A 15,811-nucleotide genomic window follows, 5' to 3' on the forward strand; every position below is an offset into this window, starting at 1 on the left:
TGTCCCAGCCCAGGATCCCACCGAGATCAGGGGCACCTTGCTGTGGCCCTGCAGCAGCATTCATTCCCTGATAACACTTGGACTCACTCTTCTGACACATCTTCCCTGAGTGGCAGAGCAGAGGAGTTAATTTCAGAAGGCCATTTCTGTTCAGAGGTTGAGCATTGGCTGTTCGTAGCCTCAGCTGAAAGAATGAAGGCCTTGAGTCTCTGTGGTGTTCTTGGAAATTTGTTTGAGTGGGGCTTTGTTGTGCTGAAGCCACGGGAAGGCTGATCTCTGGCTGAGGTCCACACCTCTCCCCTTGCCTTTCTAGGAAATGCTGCAGATGTCCAGTGGTAGTCTAAGCACCCATCCACATGTTTGTAAATCATTCTTTCTCTGTTTCTAATGCTCTCTAAAGCAGATGTACATGGATGACAAACTTTTTTTTTGGTGCACATTACGTGGAACTGATGTGGAGTTTCTGGAGTTGCCTTTTCCTTTTTTGTTGTTGTATGGACAACCTAAGGCAGAATCTTCAGTGTCATCAATGTCTATGGTCATACTAAATCTCACCCAAAGACCTGCAAACCTGTCATCTTTTTGTAGATCCTACTGACTTATAGCAGCTCTTGAAACACTTGAGTGGCATTTCCATGTCTTTTTTTAACCTTTTTTACAAAGGTTAAAAAGAAAAGCCAACTAAGTACGAGTTCTTACAGTTCTTTTTTTCTTGAAGGAAAAATCATCTTTGTTTTTGCCTTGGTTGCAGATGAGATTTCAGCCAGCTGTTACAGAATTTGTTATGACAGAAAACATGAAAAGCAATTAAATATGTTCAAGTAATAACAGAAAGTTGGAAAATATTCACTTCTGAGCTTTTATTTATAAAAAGTATGTTTTCCATAATATTATTTCTCCTGGTACTTACAGCCTTCAGGATTTCTCTTTTGGGATAGTTGGTTCTTTTTTGTTCTTCCCTCGAAAATATTAGTAACAGAAGAGGGTAGGAATTTTCCAAAACTTTATAAAAAATGTCATTTATCTCAGCTTCTCAGTGGGAATGTGCACATCGTGGCTGTCTGGAGAGATGCAAAATGTAACCCTAAATGGCAGGAGATGTCACCCAGGCTTTTGGTTGCAGACTTGTATCTGGAACACCTTTTCTTTCAGAGGTCTGTCAGATGATTTAAGTGTCCTCCCTCTGGACTTTCAGTCCATATTTAGAATTGTATTTCCAAACTGAGAGGTCTGAAAATGATAACTTGATTAATTGCAAGTTCAAACTATGTCTAAAAAAAAGAAAGATGGCTCAATGGTAGAGAAGTTGGGTGTACAACATGTCTCTGTCACAACCAGACAAGCAGACCCTTGGACTATCTCAATGGAAAGTGTGATGAAGGGAAGAGCTGTGACATTCTCCCATTTTCAGATGAGGTCACTGTTCCAGATGGACTTGTGGTTTGTAAAGTCAGTCAGACATCACTCTGATTGCAAAACACTTTCAACTGATCCACTGAGCTTCACTTCACACTGCCAACCAAAAACCCTGGCTTTCTTTGAATTGTTGTTAATTGCTGCTCTGAAATTGCTCTAAGGGGTGTACAAGGACACAGCTTTCTTTTCAACATTTGGTCTCACTTCAGAGCAGGTGGAAAGCAAGGAGATTGAAGAGTTTAGCCTTTGAATGTAGATAAGGAAGCATTTTACACGTGAGCTTTGCCAGAAAGCACTTTCCATGTGCTCCTTGGAGTGACCTGGATATGCATACAGATAGATTCACATCTGGAATTTCTACATCTGGAGAGTTAGCATGGACTCTGAGAATGTAACACTAAAGCATGGGAATATAAAGGGTTACATTTATTTCCTTGGGCAAAGCTGCTGGGCAGCACTGAAAGCCTAAAGAGAAGCTGCATTAATTTCTGGTCAATGTGTTTGCTTTATTAATTTTGACTGAACCTTTTATCACTTTCTTTCCCTCCATGTGAAACCTGTGGTGTTTTGGGGAGATTTTTTTGCACTTTAAGGTTAGTGACCTTAAAGTGCAAAAGATCACCAAATGGCAAAACTTCATGCTTGCAGCATAATTCTTCCAGCATTTCCAGATACAAGCCACCATGTCAAATGTGAAGGAGAAGTTCTGCCATGTGGTGATCCAGTCTTCAACACTGCAGAGAAGGAAATAAGGAGGAAAAAATAAGTCAGAACAGTAACCTTGAAATTTCCTGACTGTTTAGGACAGGAATGCTTTCAGAGAGTTCTCAGTAGAGTTCTGAATGACTGAGTGTGACTTAGACCAAAACTTTTAATTTAGTATTTTGTGGTTTGGATTATAGTGTGAAAGAGGCACAGGAGGGTTTCTAATGCTAAGCCCATGGCACCAGTTGGAATAGAATTTTCTGGGTCTGGATTTAAAAGGGATGGGGGCAGAAGAAAAGACAAAAGTTAAAGGATGATGCATTTTGCTATTATGTAATTAATCTTCCAGGTATATTTTCCTATAACTAAATATAAATTTGTTCCACTTTATCACATTTTTATAATGAAAAAAAATAAATCTGTTCATGTTTTTGTTAGCAGCAGAGGGTTTACCTGCTTTAGGGGTAGTGCTGGCAAGTGTTGTGGCTGGAGCCCTGGACTGGGATGAGGTCTCAGGTCTATTTTCCTCACTAGAATAAGGATAAAGGAGCTGAATGTTTTTGGAAGAAGTTTTACATCTAATGCCAAGTGCAGTACAAAAGTCAGGTTACTGTTAGTAGTAGTAATTAAGCCAATGATAACTCTACATGTGACTTGTGTTCAGTGCTAGTAAAGCTTTGAACAGGATGGATTACTAAAGGAAAACACCACAAAGACTGAACCATGTATAGCCAAAATAAAACCTGCTGGCTTCAGGTGGGGCCATTATGTGAGAAGGTGCTGATTAAGGGATTTCTGTCATAAAAATGTCTGTAAAAGGTGTCAGGTAAGGCAAGCCCAGAGACTGACCAGGGATGTAAACTGGGTGTGTGTTCAAACACAGTGATTCTAGCAGCAGTGGGAAGATCATTTCTGACACATGGGTATTTTAATTTTTTTTCTGAAACTATTGCTAGATCTTTAGTGATCAAGCTTAAAGAGGAAGGAGTGCTTAAAGTTATGGAATAAAAAAGCTCTGCCTTCCACTGTGATTCCAACAAAGTCATACCTCTTGAGTTCTTTGAGCAGAAGAAAGTTTGAACAGAAAGACCCAGAAGGGGTTGATTAGTAGTAATTCTGATGGAAGATTTAGTGCCAGAGTTGGAGGGGGATGCAAGAAGAGCAGGCAGGCAGCCATGGCAGCCCTTAGCTTGCCTTGTATGTATCTGTCACACAGAGAGCTTTGCCTTTGCAGAAAACAGTCACAATCAATCAAATCAGTGGAACTTGAACTGAAGCACTGATTGTAGATATTTTAAAACAAGAACTAAGATAATGTTTCAAGCTGTTATGTTGGAATTAAAACAGGGAAAATAGACAAATTCAATAGTGCCACCTGCATGATAGGAAGCTATTGCTGTAGTATTGACTTGAGGAAATTGTTCCACCTTCTCTAAAAGTATATTTGATTTCCTATTTCCTATCAATCTCCTATTATTCTGATGGCATAGGAAAGCTGAATTCACTATACCAAGTTTTGGCCTAGCAAGTCCACCCTTCCAAAAGCCTACAAAATAGTCTGTGTATCTTTCATATTTACAGTAGAATGTGTTTTCTTTGTCTTTCTCTTCAAGCCATGGGAATTTGTGCAGTTTATTCTTCTGAGATCAAAATCACAACTGATAGAAATAGTGTATGGAGACATTCAGTTTTTTTCTCCAGTATTAATTCACTGCCTTTGCAATTGGTTTATATTTCTCTTTACCAACTTGGTCAAAAAGACAAAGAAAAGGTCTTTAAATATATGTTTCTTTATAAAAGTTTATAAGTTTTTGTCTTACACTCTCCATAAGGTTTCAATTACCATTCAGATTGTATCTGTGGAATCTTTTTCCAAAGACAGCATTGCAGCCACTTGCTAGAGGAGCTTCCTAAATAAGGTCATACTTCACTCTTAAGTGATTGTACTGCTACCCAGCTATATAAATTAATGGCATCTCCCCCTGCCCCATTTTCTATTAGGACAATTTGTAGAAGGTATTACAGAACTTGGTAAAGGCTAAAGGCCAGTTAGTTAATTAAAAGAAAAATATAAGGTATCTAATCCATGTATTTTAATCTTCTAGTTAATGAAACTGCTGTAGTCTAAAGGCACCTTTCTTTACAATACTTTGCTGCAGAGGACTTTTAATGTAATGAATCAGTTCAATACTTATAGTTTGGGGTTTTTTTAAATCTTTTTGTCTGTTTTGTTTGTGAATTTTGTCTGGACATGTGTCCATGTGGACAGTCTTATTAACATGATCATTAATAATTCTTCTTTGTCTTTTTAGGGACCTTTGTCGCCAGGATAAAACATGTGAATATTACTTAAGCATAGATGCAGATGTCGTGCTGACAAACCCAAAAACTTTAAGGATACTGATAGAACAGAACAGGTATAGTAAATCTCTTATTCTGTAGAATTTCCTCTAAATTGAAAGGATTCTCTGGGGTCTGTCCAGAGAAAATAAGATCCTGTTTGTTTTTGCAGAGTTAAATCCTCTTTGTTTACTTGTGGTATTTCATTGCCATAGTTCATAACAGGCTCGGGTGCCAGCAATTCACAAAGCATTTTGTTCCTGTCAAACAGCAATTCCTGATGTGAATTTCAATTTCAGATTTTCATGTGTTCTTATTCAATATGTCACTTCACAGGAAGATAATTGCTCCCCTAGTAACTCGCCACGGGAAGCTTTGGTCCAATTTCTGGGGTGCTCTGAGCCCTGATGGTTATTATGCTCGATCAGAAGATTATGTGGACATTGTCCAAGGGAACAGAGTGTAAGTAACTGCAAACTAATTGTCAGGGCACCCAGGATGGTTATTAGCAACATATTGCATGAAGATATATGAGCATGGCATTACTCCTGGAGAGATGAGGTTAGGTATATTGTTTTGTGTTTTCTGTTTCATAGAAATTCACTTGTTTGTTCCCACTCACAACTTGAAAACAAAGCCAAGTGTTTATGTGATGAGCTGGTGTTAGGTCTGGGCACAGCCATTAGTGGTACCTGTCTGATGGTGTCTGGTTGCTCTACCAGTGTGCAGTACAGAAAAAGGCAAGATAAACAAATAGCAAACCCAAAACTCTGCATCCCTGGAACCTCAGGCAGAAGGAATGGTTGTTGTATTCATGGAATGACTTTGTCATCTCCTTGGGGCAAATGCTTAATCCATGGAACAGCTACAACTTCTTTGTGTGTTTCATCCTGTCTATGATGTCATGTATATGCTGAGGAGTTCCTCAGCAATACTTGTGTCAAGGATAAACTTCTGGGCTTATCCCTCCCCTAAATATAAGTTGTTCTAAGCTTGACTGTTCCATATGGGGATGCCTTTTCTTTGCTCTGGAAGAACAAAAGGGTCTGAAACAAACTGCTTTGATAGGGCTGGCTTGTTTTCAGTCCTGCTGTACTAAAAGATGTGCTTGTGTCACTGAGAGGGGGGGAATCTGCAGAGGGAGCATTTTGAAAGCAATGCTTTTGTGTTGATATTGGCCCAACTCACATACATACATGGCCTGCTCTGGTCTGTGAGTATTTGTGTGAGGAGGTCAGACCAGCTGTGTGAAGTCTTTAAACTCATTTAAAAATCTGTTTTGGAGTTACTTTCTCCATCTGGTATTGTAAAATAATATAAAAGAGAGTTTGACTGATGGCATTAACTATGGAAACATGGAGTACATGTGTAGTTAAAATTCCATAGAGAATTTGACCTTGCAATATTTTTATAACAGTATTTCATAAAAAATTGAATTACTGCCTACGCCTGCTTTTGAGATGTCCAGATGTAGTTTTCCAAGTGTCTTGGGAACCTTTCAGCTTCTTCTCCTTGCAACTTGTTTAGTCTTGTCAGCAAATACAGAGATGCTGATTTCATAGAATAGGCAACAAATTAGTTTTCATAGCTTTAAACTATTTCTGTGTTGTTTTTTCTTATTTTCAACAGAGGAGTATGGAATATCCCTTATATGGCTAATATATATTTAATTAAGGGACAGACTCTGAGATCTGAGATGAAAGAAAAGAACTACTTCATGCGTGATAAGCTGGATCCTGATATGGCCCTCTGCAGGAATGCCAGGGAGATGGTAAGGTGTCCCTGCCACAGCTTGCTTCCAAATACACACATTTCTTTGTGTCCTGCTGTACTCAGACTGCTTCACTTGATTGATCTGGGATATTATATTTTACTTCTAATTCAAAGTACTGGCCAATTTTTGTGTGATAAAACTCTTCAGGTGTATTATTTTAAATTGTTGAGAACAGAGGTTTTTTCAAGGCCAATGCACTGATGCAATGACTGCATGGTGTTTTCTAGTTAAATTCCCTGAAAATTTCTGTTGAGGTTAAAATACCTTTCTCCTTGGCACAACCTCAGTAGATGAAAGAGGGCTCAACTGCTCTGCTATGTATGACTTAAAATTTACCAATGCATTTGAGGCATCTCTCTTGTGCACATTTTTATACAGTGTGAAACTTCCAGCAGACAGAGTTGGAGTATTTTGCCATTTTTTTTAGGTAGATATATATTGGAACTAGAGATGGGCAGTGTTAAATAAAAAGCTTAGGTGATTTAGGAAATGGTAGAAATCTTCTTAGGGAGCATGAATTACCCATTAATTTTTCTAGATAGATTAAAAATGTACCAGATAAATGCTACTTGTGTTAACCTGGAAGTAATGAGAGAACTTTTTTGTACTGTGAAGTTATAAATCTGTAAATCCATATTTCTACTGATATTTACACTAGTTTCAGCACAGAGACAAATCAGACCTAAACCAGACCTATTTCCAGACACTATAGCATTGAAAAAAATTTTTGCTGAATTGAACAAGAAAAGTTGGCAAGTATTAATTTTTTTATTCCCTCATAACAAGGCATGATCTCCTCTGTTTGTACTGATTCTTCAGAACATCCCCGTCCAGTCCTGTTGTATTCAAACCTCCTCAGCACCAGTTCCTGCAAAACCTCTGCTTTCCATGTGCTCATTAAACTAATCTGACTGGCTCATGAGAAAATTGCTTCCTCTTTTCCTCCTTGTCAGCCTGGGCTGTAGGAGGGTTTGGAACGTGCTTGTTTCTGTACTGCAGCAGATAAGAAGGGGCTGGTGGAAACAGCTTTGACATGTGTGTGGAGAGCTTTGCTTGGAGATGCATGTTGTCTGGAAAGGCATATCAGCTTTGGGCAAAGGCTGCTATTTCCCTGGTGTACCTGTGGAAACCTAAAACTAGCTGGGAAAAGAGCAAGAGGTTGTGTCAGAAAACTGATGTGATGATTCTCCTTCATTTTAGACTTTACAAAGGGAAAAAGACTCCCCTTCTTCGGAAACATTCCATATGCTCAGAGCCCCAAAGGTGTTGCTTTATTTGTTTTTTATTAATTAGTTATTACTACATGCAGTATCACTCTACCACAGGAAGATGCTCCTCCTCTGTCCACTTCCTCTGATGAAATACTGCTCTGGCTTTCTCTTCAGTCTGCTAAGGGTCAGGTTTTTGCCAGGGACAGGTTTTCCATGCCCAGCTGAAAGCATCTCAGAGAGGCTTTGTTTCCTCAGGGGGGTTTCTCAGTGCTTGTAGGGTCAAGGTGTGCTGGCACTGCTTCTGTAGCTAAAGTGGGGGAGCAGTCCTAGGAAGGAGAAAAGCTCAGATCACCTGTAGCTCTGCCAGGCCCCCTCAGTGACCACATTGTCACTTGAAGCTGGTTTTTTTCACCCAGGCCCTCCTTATTCTCCCTGCTGCAGATATTTTATGATTTGGTAAGTGCCCAGAACTGGGCATGTTTAACACAGTCATTACCTTTCTAACAGTTTAACTCTTTTTCAGACAAAAACATAGACAGACATACCAAAGTACCCAAATGGTAATGTCTTCATCTGCTGCAAATCCAAAAGTCACTAATATTTCAGAAAAAAAGTTTTAGTCTGAAAAACAAACTAAGAAAAATCCCAAAAAGAACCTAAGTTTCTTTTTAAAAATACTATTTTCTGCTACTACTTCTAATCAAGAAAGTACTGTTAATACCTTCTGTTAATAGCTTGATAATAAAGCTGTATCTTACTTGATATCTTGCATATAATTACATGAACAGACTTCAGAGTGCTCAGCTGTTTTGGATGCTGATCTGAATATTCTTGTGTGCTGTATTTGCCAATATCTTTTATTTCAGGCCAATTCACCAGATGGATCATGTAGTGAATACTCTGAAATAAGTTTCTTGTTCTGACTCTCATGAACCCTTTGATTGTTAGCTTATTCTTTCAGATTTGAATTGGAAACTAAACCCTAGATGTTGGTATTGTTGTGTGTGAGCAATTTCAGTTTGAGATCAGATTCTTTCAGTGTGTCTGCTTAAGTTTTCTGGAAAGCAAATCAACCAATCCCTCCTCTGCTTTTTCCTTTCTATAACTCTACATGTGTTCTCAACAATAAATGTTTTGTTCTAATGTGTTTAGAAAATAAATGCAAGTAAATGCTTGTAAACAAGAAGTTATGCAGAGTAGTTGGTGATTAGAGTCAACCCTTTGAAAATTAGGATGCTCTTTTACAATATATGTGTACAAATGTGTGATTATATTTTATAAAAGCACAATCATGAAAACCTTTTAAAAGCTTTGCTAAGATGGACAGTTTTGCTAATGATGCTTTCTCTAATTGGCATAGGGTGTTTTCATGTACATTACCAACAGACATGAATTTGGAAGACTTCTTTCTACAGCCAATTACAATACTTCCCACTACCACAATGACCTCTGGCAGATATTTGAGAATCCTGTGGTAAGCATCTAATTATTGCTAAAAATTTATTTCACTTTTAAAAAAGTATAAATTTATATATTATAAAGGATGTGAAATTAAAGGCTTTATGTGGAGAACTTTTGTTTACTGTGTTAAATATTGCTTGTGTGCTTAAAGGTGTTGTTACCCACCTAAGCAAATGACAATATATCATACCAGCAAGCCAGCTGGTGACCAGAGCATGAAATTGGAGATATGGCCCTGAGGTAACAGGTTTCATGATTTTTGACATGATGGGAATGAGTTTGTTTGAGAAGAAGAAATTTTTAAATTGTTTCTGTTGCTTTCAGTAAAGCAAATGAATGGAGTATAAATAATTTTTGATCACTTGCAAATGTCAGTGTTCTGTTGTAATATTTTTAAATAATTTTTTTAGGATTGGAAGGAAACTTACATAAATCCAAACTACTCAAAGATATTCACTGATAACATAGTAGAACAGGTGAGTATAAGTAGTTTTTTAGAAATTTATGTGACTGATAATAAATTGGCATGCAGTAAATATTTCCATGCAAATGCTGCTTTGGTCTGTGACCAAACAGTTTTTTGATGTTTTGGATCAGAACTGAATTTTTGCCATTTGATATAGGCTGCTTGCTTTTATGCAACTGATCTGGGCAGAGCACTTGTGTTGGATGGCGAGCTGTGACAATTAGGGACAGTGATTTCATGAACATTGCCTCTCTAAGAAGCTGGGATAAGTTTTCTCTGTGTAAAGCAACGTTAAGTTTTAAGCTGTTTTCCCCCACTAAGCTGAAATGTGGAAGGCCAGGGTTGTTAGAGCCATAAGGCACAGGAGGGGTGGGTGCACTGACACGTTCTTGTGCTGGGCCAGGGCTTAGAGTGTAGCTCATGGTTTTTGCTTTTGTGAGAATGTGCTTGAGAATCGAGTTTTTAATTGTTTGGGGTTTTCTTGTAGCCCTGTCCAGATGTGTTTTGGTTTCCCATATTTTCTGACACTGCCTGTGATGAATTAGTAGAAGAAATGGAACACTTTGGGCAATGGTCTGGTGGAAAACACCAAGTAAGTGTCAGCCTATATAAACGTAATCTTAATGAGAGATCTTAACTACTTTTACAACAGTAGGTCACAGTGTACTGCAACAAACAAACATCCCAACAATTGCCAAGGTCTGTAACATCTGCTCTGTGGTATGAAGTGCTTAGTTTAGTCTACCATGTAGCTGCTTCTTCAGTAGATTTAGAGGCATTCTTCAATTAATTTTGTGGTATGCTGACCCGGGCTGGATGCCAGGCACCCACCAAAGTCACTCTGTCACTGCCCTCAACTGGACAGGAGAGAGAAAGTAAAAAAAAAAAGTGACTTGAGAGATAAGGGCAGAGAGAGATCATTCAATAGCCCACACAGGGCAAAACAGACTCAGTTTGAGGAAATTAGTTTCTGCTCTGGTTCAATTGGTAATACAGTGAGCGATGAAACAACATTTTAAAAACACCTTTCCTCCACTTATCCCCTTTCTGAAAGGCACTGCCACCACAGGGGTGCTGTCCCTGTCACTGCTGGGCTCAGCCTGGGCAGTGGCAGCTCTCTTGCAGTGGCTGGCATTGGCTGCACAGGGGAGGTTTGCAGGAGCCAGCCCTGCAGCCCCTCTGCTGCCCCAGCTGTGCCACACCAACCCAGTGCAGACTTTGAATCTGCAGGTTAGACACTGGCAGTGGTGCAGCTCTGTAGCAGGTACCTGACTGTTACACAGGGCTGGTTTTGGATAGCTGTTGATAACTGTTCAGACAAGTTGTACTCATTTACCTCTGAAGTACTGATTTGTCAGACTTGTCCCCCCAAGGACCTGAGTTACCTGAAAATGTTATGAGCTACTGTGTCAATGTTCTCAGAGAATTCAAGGTATTTATTAACTGCCACTAAAATCAGAGGAATGTTTCTCTTATTCACAAATGTGGTACCGTGAAAAACTATAGTCATAATTGTTATGTAGGTAGGAGCCTCTGGAAAGAATTTTAACATACTTCTACAAATTGTTTCATCTTATATTACCCTGTCAAGTTGAGGCCTGCAGTCTCTTGATCTGATAGCATTTCAGTTGCATCTGCAGCTCAATAAATAAAACTTATTATCTCAAGAAGCCCTTTTATCTACAGATGACACATCTGAATATTGGCTCATCCTGTAAAAACTTTGAGTTTTTGCTCTCAGCACACTTTTTTCCTTGATGTTCAGCTGTGGAATTGCTGTACAGACAGCCCCTGAAACGTTGCTTTGTTGCAGTTCTGTGATTCTGTGGATTTCAAAAAAATATTTGTTGAAATGTCAGAAGCATGCCCTGTTCCTGTTTCCAAGCTGTTTGTGGTGTTTTCCCTAGGACAGCCGCATTTCTGGAGGTTATGAAAATGTCCCAACCGATGACATTCACATGAAGCAAATAGGACTGGATAATGAATGGCTGCACTTCATCCGAGAGTTCATTGCCCCAGTAACACTAAAAGTCTTTGCTGGCTATTATACCAAGGTATGGGTTAAAAGCTTTTGCAGAAATTGCTCCATGGTGGGACTAAATTTAAGTATTTTAATGAATACTTAAATACTCTTTGGTTTGGTTGAGAGTTTATATCTGGCATAGCTGTAAAGATGAATGTTGCTGATTTATTATTTTAACTCAGATTTAAACAAAATCCCAAGAATCCTGTGTGTGACTTGGCAGGTCACAGCTTGAAGTCTGACTGTGTTTTGTTGCAGGGCTATGCTCTGCTGAACTTTGTTGTGAAATACAGCCCTGACAGACAGCGCTCGCTCAGACCTCACCACGACTCCTCTACCTTCACCATCAACATCGCCCTCAACAAAGTAGGAGAGGACTTCCAGGTGAGTTACTGGCTTAAAAATGTTGTCCTTTGAGTATCTAACAGTAGAGGCTAAACAAATACACTTAGAGACCCAGCTGAGAAGGAAAAGATGCACATCACCAATTGAGATGCGTTATGCCTTGTGGTTTTTTGACCAGCACTAAATTTGCTCAGCTCCAGGATCCAGAATTGTTGATGCAGTCAGGCTGAATTGAGCAAACTGGTTTCAGATGGTGGGAGAGAAGGGGTTTGAGAAAAACTTAGGAGATGTTTTAGGAGTAATTTCATTTTTAACATTTCTGAAATGCTTCATTTCTGTACAGTGAAAAACAGTTTTTCAAAAGAGTTTAAATTGTGCCAAGTTGACTCAAGTGCCTTCTTTTCTGTAGAATTTTTTAATGATTCTTTATTAGATCAGCCACAGAATGAAAATTTTTAACTCTTGTGTCTGTTTAGTTTTTTTCTGAGCTAAATTATTTTCTAGTCTGATATTGATTCAAATAAAACAGTCCCCAGAGTGTGGAGCTAGGCAGGGCAGTGACAACAATATCCAACTTCTACTCACAGAGAGATTTAACCTGTTGTGTTTATAAGCCTTTATCATTCATAGTACTTAACACCAATAAATATGCTTGGCACACTTATTTTAGAAAGCACACCTTCAGAGTGAAACCAGCAGCCAGATTAATTCATTTAAGATTCCTTTAAATGCTGTCCTGGGCAGGGGTGGAGTCCTGAAACAAGGCCTGTGAACACAATTTGCTTCTCTCTGGTGGAATCTATAGTGAAGTTATTGAAGATCTGTTTGTCAGATTTGTTGCTTGAATGAGTTGCTATCCAGTGAATGCTGAAGCAAGACAAGGGGAAATCTGATTGCAAATGCTTGTCTGTTAATTAATGCTCTAAAGATGGTGTCATGAAAACAACCTTGCTAAGAGATGGTAAAAGAAAAAAACCCAGCCTATTAATAGCAAATTATTGTGATGGATGTACAAAAAGGAATTTATTAAAGCACAAGTTAAATGTTTGGGAATTATTGTGTTTGTGTTTTTGCTACAGGGAGGTGGATGTAAATTCCTTAGGTACAACTGTTCCATTGAGTCCCCCAGGAAAGGATGGAGCTTCATGCACCCAGGAAGACTTACACATTTACACGAAGGACTTCCTATCCTGAATGGCACAAGATACATTGCAGTATCATTTATTGATCCTTAATTTTATTTTTCTTTGTCCTCTTCAACAGCAGTGTTCTTTGCATAAACATTTATTTATAGATCTCTTCTGGAAGATGGTGATAAAAGAAACTAAGTTACTGTTACTACACAGCAGAGGTACTTTGGGCTAAAAGGAGGAAAACAGAAAATGTTCTAATAATGTTGGAGATTTCTTGATATCTGCTCTGAGCCTTGAGTCCCAAAGTAAACTTGTCCTACTTGTTTTTCCATTCTGCTGTCCTAAAGAGTGGGTAAGGAGAGAAAATGGAAAAGCACAGTGAACCCATTTCTTCGTTGAAAAAACCCCAAACCCCAAGGAATGCTAAATACAAAATCACCGGGAAAATTGATCGTGGTTTTCACCCAGTTAAGTGACACAGCTCAAGTTTGGTGGTCTGTATATTTGGTGCCAACCAAAGAAAGGAAAGTCACAGCATAAAAACAAAATCAAATGAATCTTGTTTACAGTTGTTTCTGGTAAGCAATAATTCTATATGCTGGTTTATACTGAAGGGAAAGCGTCTCTGTAGCCTGGTCTCTTAATTCATTGCCAATACTGAAATGTACACCCTTAGAAGAAAAAAATAAATTAATTGCGGAGATGGAACGAGGATGAAATCCTTTATCTAAGGAGGAAATGTTTTATCATTTGTTCTGAGAACTTATCCTGTTGAAAGCTTACTTTTCTTCAGCAAGTGACCTTTGTTTAAAGTGAGTTATTTTTCTAAATGTGTAGTTGCACCCAATGGATACTGGAAATTTGATGCTTATTTTCAGAACGCTGGTAAATTTTATTAGGATGTTTTATAGGGACAGTTTTCTACTCTTAAAATTACTTGAATTTTGTATCAGGAAAATGAAACGGTGGCAGTCTCTTTTAAAGCTAAGGGTCTTAACTTGACATTTATTTTGAAGAAATTGGTTTAAAATATTCCTACTGTATCTACTGTTTGTAATTTAAAGAAACTTGAAGCTAACTGTCTCAAAGTCTACCGTGCCAAAATGCACGACGTGTTGGAAAACCTTGAGAAAAATAAAGGGTAATTTTAAATTAATGGAGCAGCTGTTACTTGACTGTATCAGGTAGTTTCTTTGCACTCGTGATTGTTCTTAAAATACTGATTTACTGACAATATTTCCTAATGATCTGTAGGTGGGAGATGGGCATGTTAGATTTTGGGTTGTTTGCTGTTGGAGTTATTTCAGTGAGTGCCTGTGTCCCAAGCCTTGCATTACACTTTCAGAACAGCCCCAGCAGGAGTGATGGTTCCTGGGTTTGTGTTTATATGGAGGCTGTTTGATGATCTGAGCAGTCCTTCACTTTTTAACTGTGTGTCTTTGAAGAAGCTTTATATCACATTTTCTAAACAGAAACTTTATGTGCAGCTGTCAGGATTAGGAGAGAGTTTCAAAGATTTTTCTTTTACTGAAAATACCCACATTTGCTGATGTCCCTGTTCTGCAGTTTTGAGGAATGAGTTTTGCCATATTTAAAGTTATGCTGAAGCAAATGCATCAAAGTGAATTAACCTCAATAATATATTAAAATGGGCTGGCTTGAAAAGGAGTGGCTTTTGACAGGAAATTTTTTGCTTTCTTTCAATTTCTCTTTACACTGTCATCTTTTTTGCTTTTCAGGCTAATATTTGGGGGTTGCTATCCCTCTGCTTTGTTTCCTGGTTGTGGAACAGCTGTCTCAGTGTCTCTCTCTCTACTGCCTGTGCTTAGAAAAACCTTACAGATAAGAAAACCTTCAAGCCTTCAGAATGAAAACAGCCTTTGTTAGTCATCTTTTCCTGAGCATTGTTCTGGGGTCTCTTTGGCTAACTTAGAACAGAATAAGATTTCTTACCATTGGATCAGTTAACAGGCAGTTTATTGTTTTGAGATTTCTTGGAAAAAAAATCACAAAAATACAATCCTGTAGCACAGGGGAGTTTATGGATTTCTGCAGAATTTTTCCTCCCCCCCATAACTGGTATTTTAGTTATGTATTCTGTAATTCTCAGCAAAAATTCTCTTTTTTTTTTGTGTGTATTTTGCCTCAAGAAAGCCCCGAGGGCTTTAATTACTGCTAAACGTTTGTGTTTGCAACTCTTAGTTGACTCTGTCACGTAGTGACAAGTAACTCTGTGTTCACTGTGCTGCACATTTGTGGGAAGGGAAAATGTGTTTGCCATGCTTGAGTTACTAACGTTCTCTTATTTCTTCTTTCAATAAAATATTTGCAAAGGGTGGCAGCTGCCTCTCAAGTGGACAGCAACAGGTATGGAAGGGTTCTCATTAACTTCTTGGGAACTCACACACACCAGGAAAAGAATTTTTTTCTGCAGAGTTCACCTGAATTAGTTCTGAAAGCATTGACAAAACAGAAGGGCCACTATTAGAAGATTCTCTCTATATTTCATTACTTTTAAAAGTACTTAGACTCTCGTGTCTCTTTAGCAAAGTTTGTTTTGGGGCATAGAAGGCATAGAAACAGCAGCCAGCTAAATTCCAGCAATGTATGAGAAACCTCAGGAGTACAGGGACACAAGGGTGCTCTGCAGCAGATGAGGCATTTGTAAAGTATTTTGTTTGTTCTGCTTTCATCAGGCCTCACTTTTCCCTGGTAAGTGCTGTGGTGTGGGTAAGAGAACAATATATAGGCAATAGATTTCTGAATTATTCCTTTTGCTTAAAAATACTGAATATTGCTTGGTTTTATTTTGTGTTTGTGAACTATTCCAGCTGTACTCCTAAGAAATCTTCAGTGCTTTTGCTCATGTTTTACACATTGAATCTTCTTTAACATCACTGTTCAACAAGTAATTCCAGTGTCTATTTGTCAGTTCAT

At 38.5% G+C, this 15,811-nt stretch overlaps 1 protein-coding gene across 3 annotated transcripts in view; it reads left to right on the top strand.

Annotated features, from left to right (window-relative positions):
* PLOD2 (procollagen-lysine,2-oxoglutarate 5-dioxygenase 2) overlaps positions 1-14,030 on the top strand; it is a 48,931-nt gene extending 34,901 nt beyond the window's left edge. For 2 of the 3 annotated variants that reach the window (XM_050977817.1, XM_030227130.2), the window contains exons 11-20: positions 4,434-4,538; positions 4,798-4,923; positions 6,091-6,232; positions 7,436-7,498; positions 8,807-8,920; positions 9,318-9,383; positions 9,861-9,965; positions 11,281-11,427; positions 11,655-11,780; positions 12,821-14,030. In XM_050977817.1, the coding sequence (XP_050833774.1) occupies positions 4,434-4,538; positions 4,798-4,923; positions 6,091-6,232; positions 7,436-7,498; positions 8,807-8,920; positions 9,318-9,383; positions 9,861-9,965; positions 11,281-11,427; positions 11,655-11,780; positions 12,821-12,976 (1,150 nt within the window). In that variant the 3' untranslated portion in view covers positions 12,977-14,030. The remainder of the gene's footprint in view (positions 1-4,433; positions 4,539-4,797; positions 4,924-6,090; positions 6,233-7,435; positions 7,499-8,806; positions 8,921-9,317; positions 9,384-9,860; positions 9,966-11,280; positions 11,428-11,654; positions 11,781-12,820) is intronic. The other variant, XM_050977818.1, reaches the window with a different exon arrangement.
* Positions 14,031-15,811: the final 1,781 nt, after the last annotated feature.

This window comes from Serinus canaria, chromosome 9, assembly GCF_022539315.1.
Source record: "Serinus canaria isolate serCan28SL12 chromosome 9, serCan2020, whole genome shotgun sequence".
NCBI lineage: Eukaryota > Metazoa > Chordata > Aves > Passeriformes > Fringillidae > Serinus > Serinus canaria.